Raw genomic sequence first — 19887 nt, forward strand, 5'->3', positions numbered from 1 at the left:
GCAACGGTAAAGAGGCAGCGCACAAAGCGGCCAGCATCTGAGGGACCAAATGAGATGCCGCCCATCCTACTGGCCTAGCCGATAGGAACAAAACGGGAAGTTTATGGCTCTGCATAATAAATACCCACTGGGACAAGAGGATGCTAGGCCTGCACTTGGGGTGTGGGCAGAGGGCACTGTCAGTAAGGAACATTTAGGTGAAGAGTTGCCAGAGTCCCTGGAGATGCCTCGCCACTAGCAACCACATCTTAAAAATAAATTCTAAGGCTGTAAACAGTTAAATTTTTGGAAGTTTTCAAGTGAGCATAGATATTCTGTATGACAAAGACGGTCTTCTAAATTCTAAAGCCAGAACTTGTATATGACAGGAATGCACCCTTGATTGGAAATAAACAAACGGATATGAATTGTGGGTGGGAAGAGAATGTTTTTTTTTTTAAAAAAAAATCTTTTTTGACAGCATGTTTGTATGCAGTTCCCTCAGAGGCCAGAAGGGGGTGTTAAATCCCTGCAATGGGAGTTGCAGGTGATTGTGAGCGGTCATGTGGGTTCTAGAAATCCAACCTGGGTCCTCTGGAAGAGTAGCCAGTGTTCTTAACTGCTGAGCCATCTCTCCAGCCTGTCTGTATTTTAATGTAGAAGCATCTATGTGCCTGGGACAAGAGTAGAAATAGTAGGCCTGCAAGTTTTGTGTTTAAATATGTAAAATGTATGATTCATCTGTCTGAGGTGATCATGAGCCTTTAATCCCAGCTACTTGAGGGGTCAAACAAAAGGATCCAAAGTTTAAGGCTAGTCCAGGCAGCTTAGTGAGACTGCCCACCCCACCCCAAAAAGAATTCATGGGTAGAGTACTTCCCTGTCATACACTAAGGTCTTAGATTCAATCTCTAATCCCTAGTACTTCCATTGAAAGAAGTATAAATAATTTAAGGTAATAAGTACTAAATCAAACATGTTCTTAATTTTTCTGTATTTACACATACATACTTCATAGTAGTCTAGAAAGACTTGTTCAGATTTGGTGTTTACATCGAATCCTCAGAGCTCTGTCCAGAAAGTGGTGATGTGGGGAAAGGCAGCTTTCAGATGAGGACCAGCCTCTCTTCCCACTTCAGACGCCATTTTGGTCTGTAAGGGACTATGTTCATACAAATATCCATCTCTGTCCACAGCCTCCTGAAAGTCACCCTTTGGATTCAGGGTCCAGCCATGGAAGGATAAGCCCGGGGAAAAGGCCGATGTGAGTCTAGAACCAGGGTCGAATTCTTTGGGTAGGAAATTTCTGGATACTTGGAGTGTGATTCTGAGGAACCAGAGAAAGGTTAGATGTTTTACACCATGGGGTGGGTTCAGTCTTAGAAAGACCAACGTGGAGCTTCCAAATCAGAGAATACAGGTCAGAAGTCGCCCCTGCCTGGGACTAAAGCAGTGGTTCTCAACTTGTGAGCTGTGACCTCTTTGGGGGTCAACTAACCCTTTCACAGGGGTCACCTAATATTCGTGGAAAACACAGATATTTACACTACGATTCATAACAGTAGCAAAATTATACTTATGAGGTAACAACAAAGGTAATTTTATGGTTGGGGGTCACCACTACATGAGGAACTACAGTAAAGGGGTCCTGGCATCAGGAAGCCTGAGAACCACTGGATAAAGGTAGTGATGTGATTTCAGTTTCATCAGTCTCTAGGCTTCACAAAGGCCAGGCCAGCAGTACCCTAGGTCACTGAGTATCTGTTATGCCTAGCACAATAACTGGTGTCTAGCAAATATTTGTCAAATATATATGGGGTATACTGGGAGATCTTTGGGCTTATTAGGAGGAAGAGAAGAGAAGAGAACTAGAGGTGACCTCAGGAGTAGCAATGTGCATACCTGTAACGCCAGCACTCCAGAAGGTGATGCAGAGGGCTGTGACCTTGAGTAAGCCTGGGCTACATAGCAAAGTCAAAATCAAAATTAGGGCTGAGAACTGATCTTTCAGGATTCTAATATTAATGTGCAGAGCAGAGGAGGCAGGGGTGAGTGACATCCTAGAATGTTGTCTCCATGTCATCCCTTCCTCCCTCTCTCCCTTCCTCCCTTCCTTCTCTTTTTTCCCATCTTTCATCTTTCTTTCTTTCTTTCTTTCTTCCTTCCTTCCTTTCTTTCTTCCTTTCCTTTGTTCTTTCTCTTCTCCTCCCCTCTCCTACTGTAGTTCAAGTTGGTCTTGAACTCACAATGCTCCTGTCTTTTTTTACAAATGCTCCTGTTTTGTGTTTACAGGCATGTGTAACCTAACTCGCCTCCATTTTTATTCATTTATTTTTTATTTTTTTTTGTAATAAGTGTTGGGGATTGAATGCACTCTACCACCAAGCACAGAGAACTCCGTCTTCTTCATACCTGGTCCTCTTTCTTCACATATCCATCAGTCTTTTAGGGTCATTATCTACTTGCTATCCTCCAAGTCTTCCCTCGTGTGCTTGGGCTGTTCTCTGCCTCCCAGGTCTCCACTAGTGAGCAGAGTGCTTCTCTGAGCCTGGCCATCACATCCCAACACCTTTGCCCAGGGAGGGTCTGAAGCTGGAGGGGCTCAGCTTGCCTGAGCTTGTTTGGCCTGACTCCCTTCGCCCCTCAGCAGCTTAGCCCTCCTACGTCTTCTCTGAGTCCTCCTGTAAACAAGAGGATCAGGAGAGAGCTGACAGCTGCCTGGTGGGAGCAAGTGTCTGGCTAGCTCAGGGCAGGCATGAAAAGGGTCTGCACTCGATGCTGCCAATCCCTTTTCCTTTAGGGAAATTCTAGGCGCTCTTTCTTGGCTGTCCACTGCACAGCCACATTCCACGGGCATGTACATGGGCTTCCTTGCTTTCATCATCCCTATTCCCATTGTGTGGTTGGTTCTGGGCTGTAAACTTCCTGTTTTTTTCCTGAGAAAACAAGCAACAGGTCCAGGTGAAGAGTGGCAATCCTACTTGCACAATGACAACAAACTGCACATAATAGAGACCCAAGCGTGGGGAAGTCATGACAGATGACCTGGGTCTCTAGTCTATGTGGAGAAAACTTGGATTTCCAATGTCCTCCAAGGCTGGGCCTGGTGACACGTGTCTTTATACCCTGCACTGGGGAAGCAGAGGCAGGTGGATCTCTGTGAGATCAAGGCCAGCCTGGTCCACAAAGCAAGTTCCAGGACAGTCAGGGCTGTTAACACAGAGAAACTCAATCTCTAAAAAGAAACAAACAAACCCCCAAAAGTCCTCCAAAGGCACATGAGTTCAAAAGTTGTCACTATTGGATGGTGGTGAAAATTTCAAGCGGTGGGGCCTCATGGGAAGTCTTCTGGCCATGGGGTATATCTGTGAGGAAAACAGGGCCCTAGCCCCTTCCTCTTTCGCAGGAGTAGCTTTAAGGTGTGTTATGCTCACTCTAGACAATAAACAGTGGGGCCAAGTGCTCACAGATCTCTATGGCAGCAAAACAATCCCCCCCCCCTGCTTTGTGTAACAGTCCTTGCTGTCCTGGAACTCACTTTGTAGATCAGGCTGGCCTCCAACTCACAGAGATCCTCTTGCCTCTGCCTCCTCCAGAGTACTGGGATCAATGGCATGTGCCCCCACCACCCCAGCACAAACCCCTTTCCAATTAAAGTATATTACTTTAGGTATTTATTGGAGCAACTGTCTGTTAGTTTTTTTGTGTGTGTGTGTGACAAGCCTAAGAAAAATGAAAGGAGGAGAGATTTCCGTGAGCCAATGGTTTCCGTTTCAGTGGATGGTTACTATTGCTTTGGTCCAAAATCTAACATCATGGTGGAGAAATCTAATAACATCATGATGGAGAATATTGGTGAAGCCAATGGGGGGGGGGTGAGGAGAAAGAGGGAGGGAGGGAGGAGATACACGAGTGAACTAAGGAAAAGATATTCATATCATTCACAGGCATATTTCTTTCATCTAGGCCCCACCTCCCAGCCGATTGTGTGTGAACTCCTTAACTGATAAACTCATTGAGAAGTTTAACACCCTCATCTGAATGCTTCTCAGTTACGCCCTTCTCTGGAAACAAGCCTTCAACACAGGGGCCTTTGGGGGTATTTATATCCAAGCAGTGATGGAAAACTGATGTAGTACGGGTACACACACACACACACACACACACACACACACACACACACACGGGGGCGGGGAGAAGATGGGTTGAATGTAGACATCTGTAGACCAGTGGTTCTTAAACGTTAGTGTGTGTCAGAATTGCTGGAAGGCTTATTAAATCACCAATGTCTATATCCTACTACAGAGTTTCTGATTCTGTGAGTTTGAGGTAAAGCCAGAGAACTGGTTTCTTCAAGTCCCCAAGAGATGCTGTTATAAATGAAGACTCTTGGGACTGACAGAGCCAAGACCTTACTCTGCACTGGGAAAGAAGATCTATTAACTAACTTTCTGGGTGTCCTCAGAATGTGGGGGAATACCCTTTAATATCTAGAGTTTATTCTAGTACAGACCCTATTTAAACAGCTTCAGGCAGGTTTAAACATCTCCTTGGCTAAGTCTTAGTATCCCTGCTCCAGCTCCCACTGGGGGATGATAGCCCTAAGAGGTGTTAGGGGATTAGACTGAAAATGTAGGTCACATCCCAGCCGTCTGGGAATCATAATGAGCGAGCACGGAGGAGAGGGGGGACTGAGACCCACACAGGGAAAAGGTGAGAGGAAGCAGAGGGCTCCTGAGGGTCGTTAGTTACAGAAGCATACCTGATGAACATGTTGTGATTAGATTTCAGCCCTTCTTGGTGACCCGAGAAAAGACAAGGAGTCCGGCCCTGTTTTTTTCTGTCCCTTCTCTCAAGCTCGTCTTAGGGTCGGGTTGTTCAGAGCGGGATTCTTCGTGGAGAAAGTTGCTTATCGTTCTAATACAGTGTCTCTAAGAGGTATAAGGCTAGCCAGGGTGAAGGTGGGCGGCGTCTGGAATGAGAGGATGCTTGTAAAGAGGAAGCAGGACCCAGCAAGCCAGCCGAGAATGGGCAGGGATGGTGTATTTGTCCCATAGACGTCGACAGGAGGTGCAGAGTCCTAAAAGATGGAGTTTGCCCGGACACTGACCAGTCCTAGGCTGACTGACCGGAGGTTATGTCATACGCACGGTGGTACGCACATATATGTGCGGCCACCAATAAGAAGCTTTCTTGGGGGCAGATGCCCCTTTTCCTTTTTTTTGAGAACTGGTGGTACCTGTCCTTCACTGTCCTCAGCATCCCTGCCCCAGGCCAATGAGATATGCAAATAAGCTCTTTATCTCATTGGCTGAGGCTCCAAGGCTACAGATGACCGCAAAGAACTAGCTCTTTAAGAGTGCCCTTTGGGCTCTGTACTCATAGCCCCCTTGTTCTGAAGACAGGGGTGCCAGACCCTGCTCTATGGAGCCTCTAGTCTCTGGCAAAGCAGTGCCTTTCTGATTCTGACACCAACTACGTCATCTCTGCCCTTCCTAAAGTGAGTATGTCTGGTGACCTGGTGCTGGACCTGCCCCCTAGAGCCCCTTCTCTGACCCCTGCAGCTGCTTTCCGTCCTATCTTACGTTCTCACTCTCTGTACCCTGCCCCATTCCTGCTCGGGCTGCTGCAATCTCAGAAAGATAAGCAACTTTCCCTGTTTAGTGTTTAATGTCTGCTGTCTCTCTGGACACCCCAGTTAGTGTCGCGCCATCTTTTTGCCAAAGGCTAGCTCCTTCTAGCACCCCTGTTCTCTCATGGTTGAGTGGTTCTGCAGAGGACAGCTCTCCCCTGGAAAGGAAGAGAAGCCTTGTCTCCTCGTCCACCTTTCTGCTCAGTGTGGAATCTGAGATGTGGCTGAAGAAGAGAGGGAGTCAAGAGGCAGCTAGAGCCCAAGCCTGGGAGATAAGACTCTGAGCACTTCCGCTTCTGGGCCTAGGAAATTGGGGGCTGAACTAGAGCTGGGACATCCATGCTGGGACGTGTGAACTAGTGAGGTAAACTAGATAGAGGTGAACACGGGAGAGTTCCTTAGTGTTGGAGATTTGGCACACTCTGTTGAACCGTGTTTGCTCAAGGACTTCTTGGGTTAATATACTTTCATGCTTGTGAATCTGCAAGAGATGGGGCTAAGAGGTAGCCTTCCCTAAAATTACCTGTGTATAAATCTCTTCTAGGGCATGTCTCAGAATTAGTGTTCCACAGAACAGTCTTCAGGGAAGTTTTCAAAGTCTAATTGCCCACAGGGTCAGAAAGCGAAGGCAATCTGCTCAAACTCACATTAACGTAGCAGGTTCCGAAATCAAAGAAGATCTGCCCTCCTGGGTTCTCTTAGGAGGAATTGGCCTTGAGGAGAGAAGAGTGGCCACTTGGTCCAGATCTTTCTAGAACCTTTTCCCCATAGAAATCCTCTTAGAGAAGAAGAGGTTTGTCTGTTGACCCATAGAACAGATGTGTAAAGTGATACTATGCTGAAGGCTTTCAGAGATAAAGATAAGAGCACAATGTTCTTAGGCCCTAAATTCCACAGCCTAGTGTGACACACACATACACACACAGCCACACCCAGAGAGACACATACACACACAGCCACACCCAGAGAGACACATACACACACAGCCACACCCAGAGACACATACACACACACACACACACACACACACATTAATTAAGCCCACTTTTAATTGACTATAAATGGAACTGTGCCTCTGGAGATGACAGAGCTCCTCAGCATGCCCCAGTACTGGGGTGCCACCACGGAGCCCTGGAGCACCGCCATGCTGCTGTTGTTTCTCACGGATGCCAGAGGCACAAAGGGGTGAGAGGCTGTGCTGACCATTTTGTCCTTCAGGTCTCCAGTTTCTTGTTGCCTGACAGGAGCTGCCTGGAAGCTGTTGTGCAGGGAAGACGGGCTGGCTGCATCACTACTCTGGAGTCCCTAGTGCTCTAGTTTCAGGGCACTTGGGTCTGGGGGGGAAGGAGGTATAGAGAGAGGGATGGCAGACACCCTTTAAACTGTTCAAACCTTTCCTTTTCCTTGCAGGAACACCTCTCTCAGCTCACTCCCAGAATGGCCCTTCCCCCGAGTCCCCTGGCTATGGAATATGTTAATGACTTTGACTTGATGAAGTTTGAAATAAAGCGGGAACCCCCAGAGGGCCGACCTGGACTCCCCACAGCCTCACTGGGCTCTACCCCTTACAGCTCGGTGCCTCCTTCACCCACCTTCAGTGAGCCGGGCATGGTGGGCAGCAGTGAGGGCCCCAGGCCAGGCCTAGAGGAGCTGTATTGGTTGGCCACTCTGCAGCAGCAGCTGGGGGCTGATGAGGTGCTGGGGTTGAGTCCTGATGAGGCTGTGGAGCTGCTTCAGAACCAGGGCCCAGTCCCTGTAGAAGGGCCCCATGGCTACTATTCAGGGAGCCCAGGAGAGACAGGAGTCCAGCATGCCCAGGTAAGTGACCAACAGGTTGGTCTGAGGGGAGAAAGAAGTAGGGAAGGAGGCAATCAAGAGAGGGAGAATTCCTGGAGAGGGTTGTGGACTGGAAAGAGACAGAGGAAGGTCCTTGAGAAAACTACATCGATTTTTCAAAATGGAAGGGAATGGTTGGATTATGGGGTACAGAGAGAAGATAAGGAAGAAGCCACAAGATCCCAGTAGTCTTGAGGCAGACTCAGGCAGATTTCTGTGAGTTAGGAGCCAGCTTGGTTCAATAAATGTGTTCCAGGTTAGCTACACTACACAGAGAGACCCCGTCAAAAAACAAAACAAAACAAAAGATTAAAAGGGGCCTCAAAAAAAAGGGGGCCTCAAAGGGAAAAGGGATTAGAGTTTAAGAGCGTGGTGGGGGATGAGCGATTATGTAGAAGCAAATAGATAAACGATGTGTGGAATCTAGCCGGGTAAAGGTTGTGGTTGAAGTTAGCATTTTCATGGCTCCGTCCCCCCCCCCCCCCAGCGCCTAACCTTCTCAGAAAGGATTGGGACTCATCCTATTAATTATAGACACAGATGGGGGTGTTGAGGGCATTAGGATGTAATCCAAGTCCTTGAGGGTCACTGGGCTGTGCAGTTCAGGACAGGGAAACGTGTCGTCTGTGGCAAGGGCAGAGTCTGGGCGCGGGTCTCCCAGGACATTGGGGACAGTTGAAGGGTACGACCGGAGGCGCGATTGGCTAGCCAGAGTGCGGGGGGTGGAGCTCACACTGCGACACTTGGAGGGACCACAAGGCGGTGTGTGTGTGTGTGTGTGTGTGTGTGTGTGTGTGTGTGTGTACGCGCGCGCGAGCGCGTGACCCTGGAGTCCAGGACGTGTCGGAACTTGGGGTGAGGTCTATAGGAAGAGCCAGCATGCAGTAGGTGAAAGTGCATGCTCCCTGGAATCCCAAGGATTCCCTAACTGGTGTGGGGACTCGAGTGTCTAGCCGGGTGGGACCTGCACCGATCTGCTCCCTGCACTCTTCCTCCGCAGCTGCCCGAGAGATTTTCGGACGCGGCGCTGGTCTCGATGTCTGTGCGCGAGCTGAACCGGCAGCTGCGGGGCTGCGGGCGCGACGAGGCTCTGCGGCTGAAGCAGAGGCGCCGCACGCTCAAGAACCGCGGCTACGCTCAGGCCTGTCGCTCCAAGCGGCTGCAGCAGCGGCGCGGGCTGGAGGCCGAGCGTGCCCGCTTGGCCGCCCAGCTGGACGCACTGCGGGCCGAGGTGGCCCGACTCGCTCGCGAGCGCGACCTCTACAAGGCCCGCTGTGACCGACTGACCTCCAGCGGCCCTGGGTCCGACGACCACGCTCACCTCTTCCTCTGAGCCTCTAGGGCAGGGGGTGTGGCGGTTTGGAGGTGTCTGGGTAGGTGGCACTATACAGAGTATACCACTCACTAAATCGCTACCTGAGGTCCTGTGTGTCGATACAAATGTTCCCAAACTACTGATCCTCGTGGCATGCCTGAGCTTAGATGCTCGCTCTTTCCTGGAGATGAGACCCCTTCCCTTTTGCAGGCCACGACTTTTCAAGATTAGGGCACTGAATTCTGCAGGGGCTAATGTGCATACTGAGGGTGAAGGTGTGGAGGGTAGGTGGGTGGGTGGCATGCTCAATAGGAGGAGAGGGAGGGAGGGGTGCACCCCCTCCTTCAGTCTAGCTTTTAATTCAAGGTTTTCAACCTGTAATGCACTGATGCTGTAATTAACAAGGAAGCTGAGTTTTAACTGATGCTCGGTACTCCCCTTTTGAGGACTACTGAATTTTCAAGATTTCAGTTTCTTCACACAGAGTAGTAGATCAACTCAAGATGATTTTTCCTGCTCAAGCCAGTGACCTTTAGAATCCAAAGCGGCAGAGTAAACACCCTGGTTGGGAGCCTGGAGACCTGGACAGTGGTCTCAATTGTATCACAGGCTGTAGGTCTGTTACCTTAAGCAAAGCAGTTGCCATCGGATGTCAGTTACTTCATCTAACTTTCATTTGGATTGGATGGCTTCTGACACTGTTTTAGTTTTGGCATCTTCCACAGTGAGCAAGTCTAAATGGTCTCCCGAAGAGGCTCCAAGATAACGGGACCAGAAGACATCCTGTTCAGCCTCCAGGCTATAGCTCAGGCGCTAGATACACAGCATGGCTTCTCTGGAAATCCTCATTTGTACCGACTCTCTGTGGCTCCCTCTAGGCTGCCTTGGCCTTCCAACTGCAGAGGGTGCTCCTGCTACCTCTTGCCTCTCAGAGCTGAAGTGTGACCTCACAGGATAACCAGGAGCCGAGAAAGGGTGGCTTTTGTGAATTAAACCTGAAGCCCAGGAAAACTAATGTCTGTTAAAAGTTCTTGCAACTTAAAAAGAGTCAATTCTCCATCACTGCTTCAGCTACCGGCCTGTGTGTCTGCTGGGAGGAGGGAGACAGAATAGTGAGGTGGGAGGGTCTGGGGGAGTCTGTTGTATCTCAGTGGTAGATTGCTTGTCTCATTTGTGCAGAGAGAGACCCTTCGCGGAGTTGAACAGTGTACTCCTCTCAGTTCTAGAGTGCGGACGACAGTGGATTGGAGGGGGTGGGGAGTGGTCCAGATGGAGCCTCGCCCACCACCAACCACCACCGCAACCAAAGTCCTGGAGCAGCAGTGGCCCTAGCTAGGCCCATCTGTGGCTGTCCTCCAGGTCTCACAGTTGCCATGGCAACCCAGCCCTCCAGTTCAGCAGCATATGGGGAGGGCCTTTGGGCAGAGCAGAGGCTTTGAGCTGGGAGTGTCCACCTCATCAGCCACTGTCATCTGTCTTCCAAGGGGCATAATAAATGGGAGAAGCAGTCCTGCGTGGGGGACGTGGCTCCCATATGTCCTTCTTCCTTTCTGCCCCCACTACCCACCCCCTGACCAGCTGTCTCTTCTCTTCCCATCACATTTCTTGTTCGCACCGTCCCCTCCTCTAGCCTAGCTCATCCTTCAGCTATGCAGGAGACTGAAAGCGCAGTCCTTGCCGGCAGACCCCTGCTCATTCATTTCCCTTGCCTTCCCTTTGGCCAGCAGCCTTCCTCTTTAGCTTGGGTTCCTCCCTATGAGAACTCTCAGCTCTTCCTCTTCAACATCCATTGTTGCAGGAAGAGGCTGGGGCAGAGGGAGCTCACCTAGGATCTCAATTCTTCTTCCTTTACACTGTGTTCCTTTTTTCTCTTTTTAACTATGTAGCTCAGGCTAGCCTCAAACTCATAATCCTTTTTCCTTTTTCCTTTTTCCTTTTTCCTTCCTTCCTTCCTTCCTTCCTTCCTTCCTTCCTTCCTTCTTTTCTTCCTTTTTTGAGACAGGGTCCCACTGTGCAGCCCTAGCTGGCCTGGAACCCACTTTGTAGATCAACTAAGACTTGCCTGCTTCACCTGGTGTGCTGGGTGCTGGGATTAAAGGTGTGCACCACCACCCCTGGCTGTGCTGGGATTAAAGGTGTGCGCCACCACCCCTGGCTGTGCTGGGATTAAAGGTGTGCGCTACCACCCCTGGCTGTGCTGGGATTAAAGGTGTGCACCACCACCCCTGGCTGTGCTGGGATTAAAGGTGTGCACCACCACCCCTGGCCGTGCCCTCACTTTCAGAGTGCTAGGGTTGCAGGCAGGTGGCACATCTCCTACCTTTCCCTTACACTAAACTTCATTTGTGTCCTCTTCCGTCCTCTGGAGCTTCAGTACAGGCCATTGGCTCTCTTGCAACCCCTCCTTATTTGCACGGCACACAAGGGCAGAGACACTGTCCTCAGACGCTTGTGCCCATAAACCAGCAGGCATCTACGAGGTCTCAAGGTGGCATGTCTAGACCCTGTGGCTAGCTGAGGTACAATAGTGATGATATGTGTGGGTGTTGTGGCTAGGCAGCTCCAGTTCTGGCTCTTTTCTGACCTTGAAGCCTTAAAAATCAAGCCTTACTCACCTCCTCTGATAGATGGAGACATAGCGCTCTGGCTTGCTATCACAATACCCATTGAAAGGAGCCAATGTGATGTGTTAAAGAACAATACTGGCTGCGGTTGCCATGTTAGCAATAAGAGTACCCAACTGGACTTCCCCAATGTGTGGTGCACGGAGCACGCACGGGAAACCAGGCCTTGCAAGCCTCAGTGTCCTCTCTGTGTCCCCCACTATTAACAGACCTGCTGCACCCCCTCACCGCTCCACCATCCCTCCAGGGCCTGCCCTGCAGCTGTGTGGGGGCTGGGGCTCAGCCCCTGGGGTACTCAGCGGGGCCTCTCTGGAGACAGATCTAAGAAAGCATCAGCCTGCCCTCTTGACAGCCCCTCATTACCCTCCCCCATCTCCTACAATTAACCCCCTGCTTAGACCCCCTGGGCTTGGGAGGTGAGAGTAGGGGCTCCTTAGATCCCACTGGCACACAGTTGGAGGTTGCAGAGACAACAGCATGCTTGGGGAGCTCTGGCTCAGATTTGGAAGGAGATTGGGCCCCCTTTTCTATGGTATATGTGGGAGTGATGGACTCTCCAACGAGCATCTGAGGCTGGAATACTGGGGTAGATCCCTTTATTAACACCCATAAAGCTACAATCACTGAAGGAAGTTATTGAGGGTCCACAGAGTTGAGGGGTATGGGGCTTGAAGAGATGGCAGCAGGGCCCACCACTCACTTCCAAGACTCACAGGGCACCACTGGTCCAAGAGGCAGAGACACTGGTCACCGGAGTCACAAGGGTCAGCACAGGCACCTGAGAGGAGCAGGATAGTCAAAAGCATTACGCCAGCCACAGCAGACAAGATGGGTCATTCAGAGGCGCCACTTCGGACCCATTTTGCATCCTCCCTTTTGATCCCCAAGAACTTACTGAAGGAATGAGGGGGTGTTGGCTTGTGGAGAGGCAATCACGGGCTGGGACTGGGGCTCACAGCCGGCGTGGAGGGTCTGGGAGCTCCTGGACTGATCCCTTGGCTGGCATAGTACTCTACCACCTGCCGTGGTACCTCTGCCAGGACACACTTAGCCAGGGCAGAGGGAGCAGCCTGTGGAGGGAAGGAGATTGGTTAGGGGCCGGAGAGTGGGAGCAGCTGAGTCAAATGAGTGACTGGTGGGGCTTCAGAGTGGCGGGCTGGATGCTAGTGACCTTCAAAGGACATCAAGAGGATGAGAAAGACAGATTTGGGCCAGGTGGTGGCGGCGCATGCCATTAATCCCAGCATTTGGGAGGCAGAGGCAGGCAGACCTCTGTGGGTTTGAGTTGAGGCCAGCCTGGTCTACAGAATGAGTTCTAGGACAGCTAGGGCTGTTACACAGAGAAACCCTGTCTTGAAAAACAACAAAACTAAAACTAAAACAAAACAACAAAAAAAAAAAAAAGGAAAAAGAAAAAAAAGTAAAATAGAAAGGCAGATTTGGGGGACATGAATTGCTGAGAAGCCCTTTCTCACTGGAGGAGAGTACCAAATACTCACATCCTTGAAGTCCCTGAAGGGCACAAACTGGACGATGTCACGGGCTGCAGGTACCCCTTTTGGGCAACGCAGGGGACCATCATCTCCATCCAGTAGCCTCATGTCAGAGAAGTCAGCGTTGCCCACACCCACAATAATGATGGACATGGGCAGGCGGGAGGCGCGCACAATGGCCGCCCGGGTCTCGGCCATGTCACTCACCACACCGTCAGTGAGCACCAGCAGTACTGAGTACTTCTGGGGGTGAGCAGAAGGGAAATATGGCTTGATTCTGTAGGAAAGGGCTCCGATGCTCTTTCCAAACGCAGGTCCTGACCCTGCAGGGCAGCACCTGCTTATCTGTTTTGCTTCCTCACCGTGGCTTGGCCAGTGCTCTGCTCCCGCTGGGCTGGCTCAGCCACGCGGTTGATGATGGGGGCCACGTTGGTAGGACCATAGAGCTGGATCTGAGGCAAGCAACGGCGGTAGGAGGCGATAACCCCTGAGATCTCTGTAGGAAAAGAAAAGAGGTGAAGCTGGCAGAGTCAGTAGGAGCTCCAGGCACAGCAGAGTGGCTCCCAGCTCCTCACTATGCAGGGAGAGAGAGAGAGAGAGAGAGAGAGAGAGAGAGAGAGAGAGAGAGAGAGAGAGAGTCAGATGGTCCTTGGGGCCAGGAGAGGTAGGTGGGCGTGATGCCGGGTCATAGGGCTCTTCCCAAATGAAGACAGGCTTTGGATGGGAGGAAGGGATGGGTCTGGGAGCTGAGTGTGCAGGGGTAGAGTCTGTGGTCCTGAGGAGGTCACAAGCATCTGTAGTGGCGCAGGGTGATGTAACTTCCCCCAGCTTACCTTCACATTCAGGATTTTCTGGGTCAAAGTTAATGGCAAAGTCGTGGGACACCTGTAGGAGTGAGGCAAGGCAGTGAAGGACATCTCCTTTCGGTCTCCCCTGCCATCTTCCTGTCTCTTGTACCCAACCTACCTCAAAGTTTGGGGGAATTCGAGCTCCAAAGCCGAAAGCTGGGAACAGCTTATCACTGGAGAGAGGAGAAAGCTGTGAAGGTCCTGGGCAAGGCCTCCCTTCCTGATCCACACCCCGCCCCCTCCCTGTTACCTGTCATAGTCCTGGCAGATGCCTCCCACTGTGCGCAGGGCCTGCAGGTAGTGATTGGGCTGTCTGGGGCTGAGGCAGTGCAGGGATTGGCTGCTCCTTGGGTCCCCATTGGAGGCAGTGAAGTCGATGGCCACCTGGGAGAAGGTGGGGAAGGGTCATGTGCAGCCATGAGAACCAACAGACAGGCTAGGCCAGAGTTAGAATGTGTTAGAGAACCAGGGTGAATCTAGGGGAGCCCACGGGCAGCCTCATAGCTGAGTGGGGTGTTGGATGCAAGGTACACCAGATGCCCAGTTATTAAGGGCAGGGAGACTCTGGCTTCCTTCGTTTGCATGGATTTGGGCCCTCCCTTTTTCTTATGCCATCCCTCTGCCACCTGGGGGGGGGGCTTACCGTGAAGCTGATCTGGCAGCCACCCATGATGTAATCCAGGAAAGTGTGCACTTTTTCCACCTGGCAGAGGGGCAGGGATAATGAGGTAGGTGAGAGGGTCCTTTTGGGTGGAAGCTTTGGCAAGGCTTCATGGGGAAAGTGGGGCAGGGGTGGGGGACTAGGGTTTTAAAGGTTGCAGCTGAGGATGGGGATGGGACAAAGGTTCTTATTTCTCAGAGCAAGTCTTTAAAGCAAGGGAGGGACAGACAGACAGACAGACAGACACAGAACAAATACATAAATGCAAGTAATAAATGGTTGGAAAGAAGGCTCGGTAGGTAAAGGTACTTGTTATCCAGCTTGAAGACCTGGGTTTGATCCCCAGGACAGACATGGTGCAAAGCGGGGGCTGACTCCCAAAAGTTGTTCTTTGCCCTCCACATGGGCTCAGTGGCACCGATGTGCCCACACAAGCACAGTCCCAATAAATAAATGGAAAGTTTTTTAAAATTAAGAAGGAAGGAAGGAAGGGCATGGGTCTGAGATTGTGGTTGGGCAGGGGCAGTGGGTGCTTGAGTTGTGAACTGTGACTTACTGTGCACTGAGCCAGAACAACCATCCCCGAGCTCTTGTAGTTCTTCTTCTTGTCCCGGTATTTGGGGTTGATACAGTCCCACTGCATCTAGACCCACCCCACACCGCAAAGTCAGACGTCCATCAAATAGACCTTCTGGCCCTTTCCTGCAGATGCTTCCAAGGCAAGACATTCATGACCCTGTCCTTGTGCCAAGCCTGGGCATTTTCCACCCTCTCTGTCTGCAGTCACCTACAGCCATGTGGTCAGCAAACAACCCCCTTCAAGATTTTCCCATGGGGTCTTTGGCACCTCCTGCCCAGGATTTGCTGTTCCTTCCTGCATTTCCTGGAATGTGCTGGTGAACTCGCCGATGAAGTCATGTTTCCCACTGGAGTCATAATCATACACCAGGAACTGAGGGAAGAGGGAAGAAGCAGTTTAGGGTGCTCTGTAGTGGCCCCAAAGGTTCCTGACTTAAGGTAGTAGGAGCCTCACAGTGTCTAGGCCCAAACAGAGGTCCTTAACCAAGCAGAAGCCACCTGCTAAAAGTCATTCTTGAGCTCAATTTCTGGCAGGGAGTTTGGCCTCAGATAAAGGCACTTCTGTGGGAAGCTGAACTCTGAGCTGTGAGCTGTTATTTATCCGGCAGAGACACGCTGCGGTGCTTATCACAGGAGGGAGACGGAGGAGGTTTGCAGTATCTTGGGGAGGGTCTCGGACAGCAGACTGGGTGCTCCAAGGGGGCTTTACCTTGAGAGGCCGATGGATGTCACAACTGCACAGAGAATGCAAGGACAGGCGGAATGGCTCCCAGCTGGGGTTCAGGTTGTTTTTTACCACCTTGGAGAGGCAGGAGGGATCTTGTCACTTCCTGTATGAATGTCTTTACCAAAATCTGCCCACCTCCATCCCATAGCCCTGTGCACCCACCTCAGTCCTCCAGACCAGCTGGTCACTCTGGTCTCCATTGGTCTTATAGATCTCCATGAAAGGGTCAGACTTGCTGAACAGATCCTGGAGGTGCAGGGGAAAGAGTTCATGAGTCTACGAGGAGGGTGGGGAGGGAGTAACGCTGAGAAGAGAATTGGCTCGGGACCCTGGAATCTGTCTAGTGGGATGCCCGTGGCTCTCTAATGGGGCACGGATGCCTGCACTCTGGGTTCCAACCTTGTTGTCCAGCTTGTGGGCTCTGAAGGTGAGTTGCACATAGTCGTTGGTTCCTGATACCTCCTCGGCTACGATCTGTAAAAGGGGACACGGTGTTAAGGATTTTCTCCCCACCGGAAGGGCTGCCATATAGGCTTCCCATAAATGAAGGTGGCTGTAAGCCCAGTGTCACAGCGGATGTCTATATGGGGACATTGGCCTTGGCCCAGTGGTGAGCACAGTGGCTTTGCCTACCGTGATTGTAGACTTGCCGGCAGTCTTCCCATTCTTCAGCAGTAATGGTTTAGTGACCCTGGTTTGTGAGACAATCTAAAGACAGAGGTGGAGGGGGAGCCTGGCTGTAAGGCATGCATCTGCCCTGGACAAGGGTGTGAGGGCGGGAAAGAAATGCCCACAGAGTGTCCAGGATGTTGACCCTTTGATTGGACTAGTGTGGATTCAGTTTCTACAGCAGCCTAAAGAGAGGTGCTGGGAGGGGAGAGTGTAGTTTAGTGGGAGTCTACCTGTTTAGCCATGGGTTCAATCCCCAGCACCAAATACAACAACAACAACAACAACAACAGTAACAATAACAAAAGGAGCACTATAAGAATAACCTGCCCCCCCCCCACAATTAAAGAATCTTGTTCAAGGGTGCACATGCTTCAGAAATAGCTTCAGAGTTCCTTTCTCTTAGTGTGGCTTCCAGAGGCAGAAGCTGATGGTGAGGTAGGGGCTGAACTGGGGTGCAGACCTGGCCCAAGGTGCACTCTGTAGAGCCAAGGAAGGTGTCGCTGCTGGGGCTGGTGGCTCCATCTTCTGCATCGAACACATGGAATTGCAAAGGCTGCTTCTCTTCAAAAAAGTATTCAAGGGCCAGCACCCGGGAGAAGACGGGGCTTGAACAGGAGCGGAGCACTTCTGTACGCTCCACCTGTAGCGGGAGGGATAGGACCCTCTGGGAACCAAGGCTACTTGTGCCTTCCCTGTGCTTTCCTGGCCACGTGGACTTGCTTTGGTCCTTTTGTCCCTGTCAACCAGCTCCTGTCTTTCTTAGCTGACTTCTGAATTTGGGGTACTGCTGGACTACTAGACCTCAGCCCTTTGGGGGCTCTGTAAGTCTCTGGCCAAAAAGTTTGGGTTTATAATGATGGCACACTTACATTCAAGGTTATCCACAAGGCTAGAGAAGGTCCTTTGGAATCCTCACAATCTCCCATGAGGCTCTCATTGCCCACTCACCCTCCCTCCTTCTTGGGTTTAACAAGGTTAGCTGCCCGCACCTCTACCCACTGCTCATCAGAGAACAGCTTGAGCAGCACACAGGGATGCGGCTTGGTGAGTGTGTCTCGATCCAGGAGGCCGTGGCAGGACACCCGCAGCTCCACTCGCGAGGCCCCCAGGGTCATGGCTGGGGGCTCAGGCACCCATGCCATCTCAGGGTCCGACATGACCTGTGGACAGAACAGACAGCCTGGACAAGGAGAGGAGGAGTTTGTCTCTTGGGGGTCCTGGACCTATCCGTTGCTCTTCTTCCTGAGGTCCTGGGGTCCTAAGGGCAGCCCACTTCCCCTGCCCTCTGCTTGACTTCACTGAAGCTCTGAACAGCAAAGATGAGGAGTCCAGAGCCCTGTGCCTCTGTCACTCTGCCAGCCTAGGTGTCATGGATGGGGCTGGAACAGACTGGAGGGCTGGGATAGAAGTGGGTTCCTGGCAGTCTTGGCTCCTAGGCCATCGATTGATTTATGCCTCCTGCTGTCTCAGCACCTTTGGCTGTTCCCGACTGGTGGATGAGCCAGTGCAGCACTCAGCCTTGGCACTAGGGAACCAAAGTGGGGCAAAGGGGTGGGGCAAGGGGGTGGGGAGGCCCCTGGAGGTCTGAAGAGGATGGGCCTTAGGGAGAAGTCTGCCGTGGACAGGAACCAGATTATCAGTGGAAGGAGTTTGTGCCCAACTGTACCCACTGTCTTAGCGCCCCCTGACTCACTGTATGGGTGGCTGATGGAAAAGGAGGGGTGGTGGGCTTGGGGAGTGAGAGTCAGGACTGGGGCTCTGCCGTGAGCTCCCCAGGCGCTTGACGAACCTGCAGTCTTCCCCCCTCCCTGTTCTCACACTTCTTGGCAACACAGGCACCGTCTCTTAGCGACAGGGTTTTGGGGGCGCCATGGCCCCCACCATGCTGCCCGTGGGATGCATGCGCACCACCCTCCCCCAGCAGAGTCACCAAGCCTCAGTCAGCAGCAAAAGGGGGTCTGCTGACCCGAGTTCATGGCTGGTCCATCCCATCTATCTGTGCCTGTCCAGATCTCAGGGTGAAGTTCTCTGATCCATGCCATTGCTTCCTGAGTGAGTGTCCACTGGTGTGCCCGAGTGCCCCACCCTCTGTCTGTCCCCCTCTGTCCTGTGTCCATCTCCAGGAGGGTGTGACAGTCTTGTAGCTCTGTCAGAACAGGGACCAGTCCCTGGCTGGATACCAGCTTCCCGATGACATATCTTTCTAGATAGCGGACGGAGGGTCTGGGCTTGGGGTGCTTTCTGTCTTCCAGCCACAAAGTCTCTCAGTTAATGTGGCTGTCATAAGGTAGGCAGGGGCATGTGGTGGAGAGGGGACCAGCTAGGGCTGGCTGGTGACTTCTCTGAGAGCTGCAGGAGATGTTGTTGTGGAGATGGAGCCGGGGAAGGGAGGGCTCAGCCTGGATTAGGGAGGAAGGGTGGGCTCACCTGGGCTCTTAGTTGGGGTCTCTTCTCTCCAGCTCTCCGGCCCTGCCCTGACTTCCTTGCTGCTCCAGCCGCTGGCGCCGGCTCGGCTCTGCTGCTATTTATGGGGCCTGGATGGGGAGGAGGGGGGCCGCAGCACCAGCTCCCCCCCTGCACAGACTGATTGGGAGGGAGAAGGGGAGGGGCAGGGACAGTGCTTGGGAGGGAGCCACAGAACTAGGGAAGGAAGGCGGGCTGGGGGCAGACCCAAGGCAGGACCCCCACAGACACAGTGACACACATCTCCTTCACATCACACCCACACCCAGCATCACAGAGACACACACACATTACAGGGGGACATGCACACACAGCCACACAGAGGAAGGATGGCGACACATGCACCCACGACTCACACATGGCTTGACACGCACAGGCGCCAGCACATAAATTCACAGTGACACCATGACAGTTCTAGCCCCAGTGATGCACCGTGGGAAGCACACTCTCATAGCACGTTCACACAGCATCATACTTGTTAAGGATATTTGTAGCTACACATAAAAGAACCCTGGGCTGTACTTGTGACATACACACAGACACCTACTCTCACTAACCTGGATACAACAGAATGTTGATATCCGCATGCTCCTTAAAAACCATATGCCCCACACTGAACCTCAGGGAAAACATCCAGTCCCCGAGTTACCCTTTCTTAGGGAAAGACAGAATGTGCACATGATTGCATTGGACAGGTTTTCATTTTTTCAGTCTTGGAGGGCAGGGTCGCACACGTAGTGCATTTACTGAAAGACTGACTTCCAAGGCATGTTCCTAGGGCCACAATGTACCTTATGGTCACATCCTTATGGAAGGGGCTGGGCCAGGTACAAAGCGTAAGGCAACAGAAGTAGTCATTCTCCATGAGGTCAGGGGAAGTGAGCAGTTTCTGGGCTGCTATTAGCTGTGTGGGGAGACATTTGGGCGTGGCGATTGGAGGAGCACTCAACCGCGTTCACAGGGACACCTTCAATCTCTGTCCCCTAAGCTGCTCATTTATTAAGGTAGAAACCATTTATGAACTACCTCCCGAGTGCTGGAGACTGTGCCAGGCTGGG

The 19887-nt window shown here is 51.8% G+C and overlaps 2 protein-coding genes across 4 annotated transcripts; one reads left to right on the forward strand and one right to left on the reverse strand.

Annotated features, from left to right (window-relative positions):
• The first annotated feature begins 7048 nt into the window (after positions 1-7048).
• On the forward strand, positions 7049-9768 carry Nrl (neural retina leucine zipper). 3 transcript variants are annotated; one of them, XM_013354905.1, is made up of 3 exons: positions 7049-7429; positions 8448-8820; positions 9470-9768. In XM_013354905.1, exons 1-2 carry the CDS (start codon positions 7049-7051, stop codon positions 8778-8780), a joined length of 714 nt encoding a protein of 237 aa, XP_013210359.1. In that variant the 3' UTR covers positions 8781-8820; positions 9470-9768. The 3 variants fall into 3 exon arrangements, with proteins under 3 accessions (XP_013210359.1, XP_026633473.1, XP_026633472.1); XM_026777672.1 differs by having other exon boundaries at positions 9488-9768; XM_026777671.1 differs by having other exon boundaries at positions 8448-9768.
• A 2186-nt stretch (positions 9769-11954) lies between these two features.
• Cpne6 (copine 6) lies at positions 11955-18959 on the reverse strand. The gene is made up of 17 exons (XM_005370451.2): positions 18794-18959; positions 17356-17526; positions 16827-17006; positions 16328-16402; positions 16094-16168; positions 15857-15940; positions 15677-15766; positions 15236-15340; positions 14945-15031; positions 14371-14430; positions 13978-14111; positions 13846-13900; positions 13713-13764; positions 13242-13375; positions 12886-13122; positions 12282-12456; positions 11955-12164 (listed from the first exon to the last, which is right to left on the reverse strand). The coding sequence occupies exons 2-16, from the start codon at positions 17521-17523 to the stop codon at positions 12319-12321; spliced, it is 1674 nt and encodes a 557-aa protein (XP_005370508.1). The 5' UTR covers positions 17524-17526; positions 18794-18959; the 3' UTR covers positions 11955-12164; positions 12282-12318.
• Between the last annotated feature and the right edge of the window lie 928 nt (positions 18960-19887).

This window comes from Microtus ochrogaster, unplaced genomic scaffold (genome assembly GCF_000317375.1).
Source record: "Microtus ochrogaster isolate Prairie Vole_2 unplaced genomic scaffold, MicOch1.0 UNK80, whole genome shotgun sequence".
In the NCBI taxonomy this organism is placed as follows: Eukaryota; Metazoa; Chordata; class Mammalia; order Rodentia; family Cricetidae; genus Microtus; species Microtus ochrogaster.

Excerpts from the sequence above, each read along its gene's own strand:
- Cpne6 (XM_005370451.2), bottom strand. The coding sequence starts at position 17,523 with ATGTCGGACCCTGAGATGGCATGGGTGCCTGAGCCCCCAGCCATGACC. Across the intron at positions 16,169-16,327 it reads CCGGCAAGTCTACAATCACG|ATCGTAGCCGAGGAGGTATC; the intron begins GTAGGCAAAGCC and ends CCCCTTTTACAG. Across the intron at positions 14,112-14,370 it reads GCTGCCAGATCAGCTTCACG|GTGGCCATCGACTTCACTGC; the intron begins GTAAGCCCCCCC and ends ACCTTCTCCCAG.
- Nrl (XM_026777671.1), top strand. The coding sequence starts at position 7,049 with ATGGCCCTTCCCCCGAGTCCCCTGGCTATGGAATATGTTAATGACTTT. Across the intron at positions 7,430-8,447 it reads CAGGAGTCCAGCATGCCCAG|CTGCCCGAGAGATTTTCGGA; the intron begins GTAAGTGACCAA and ends CTTCCTCCGCAG.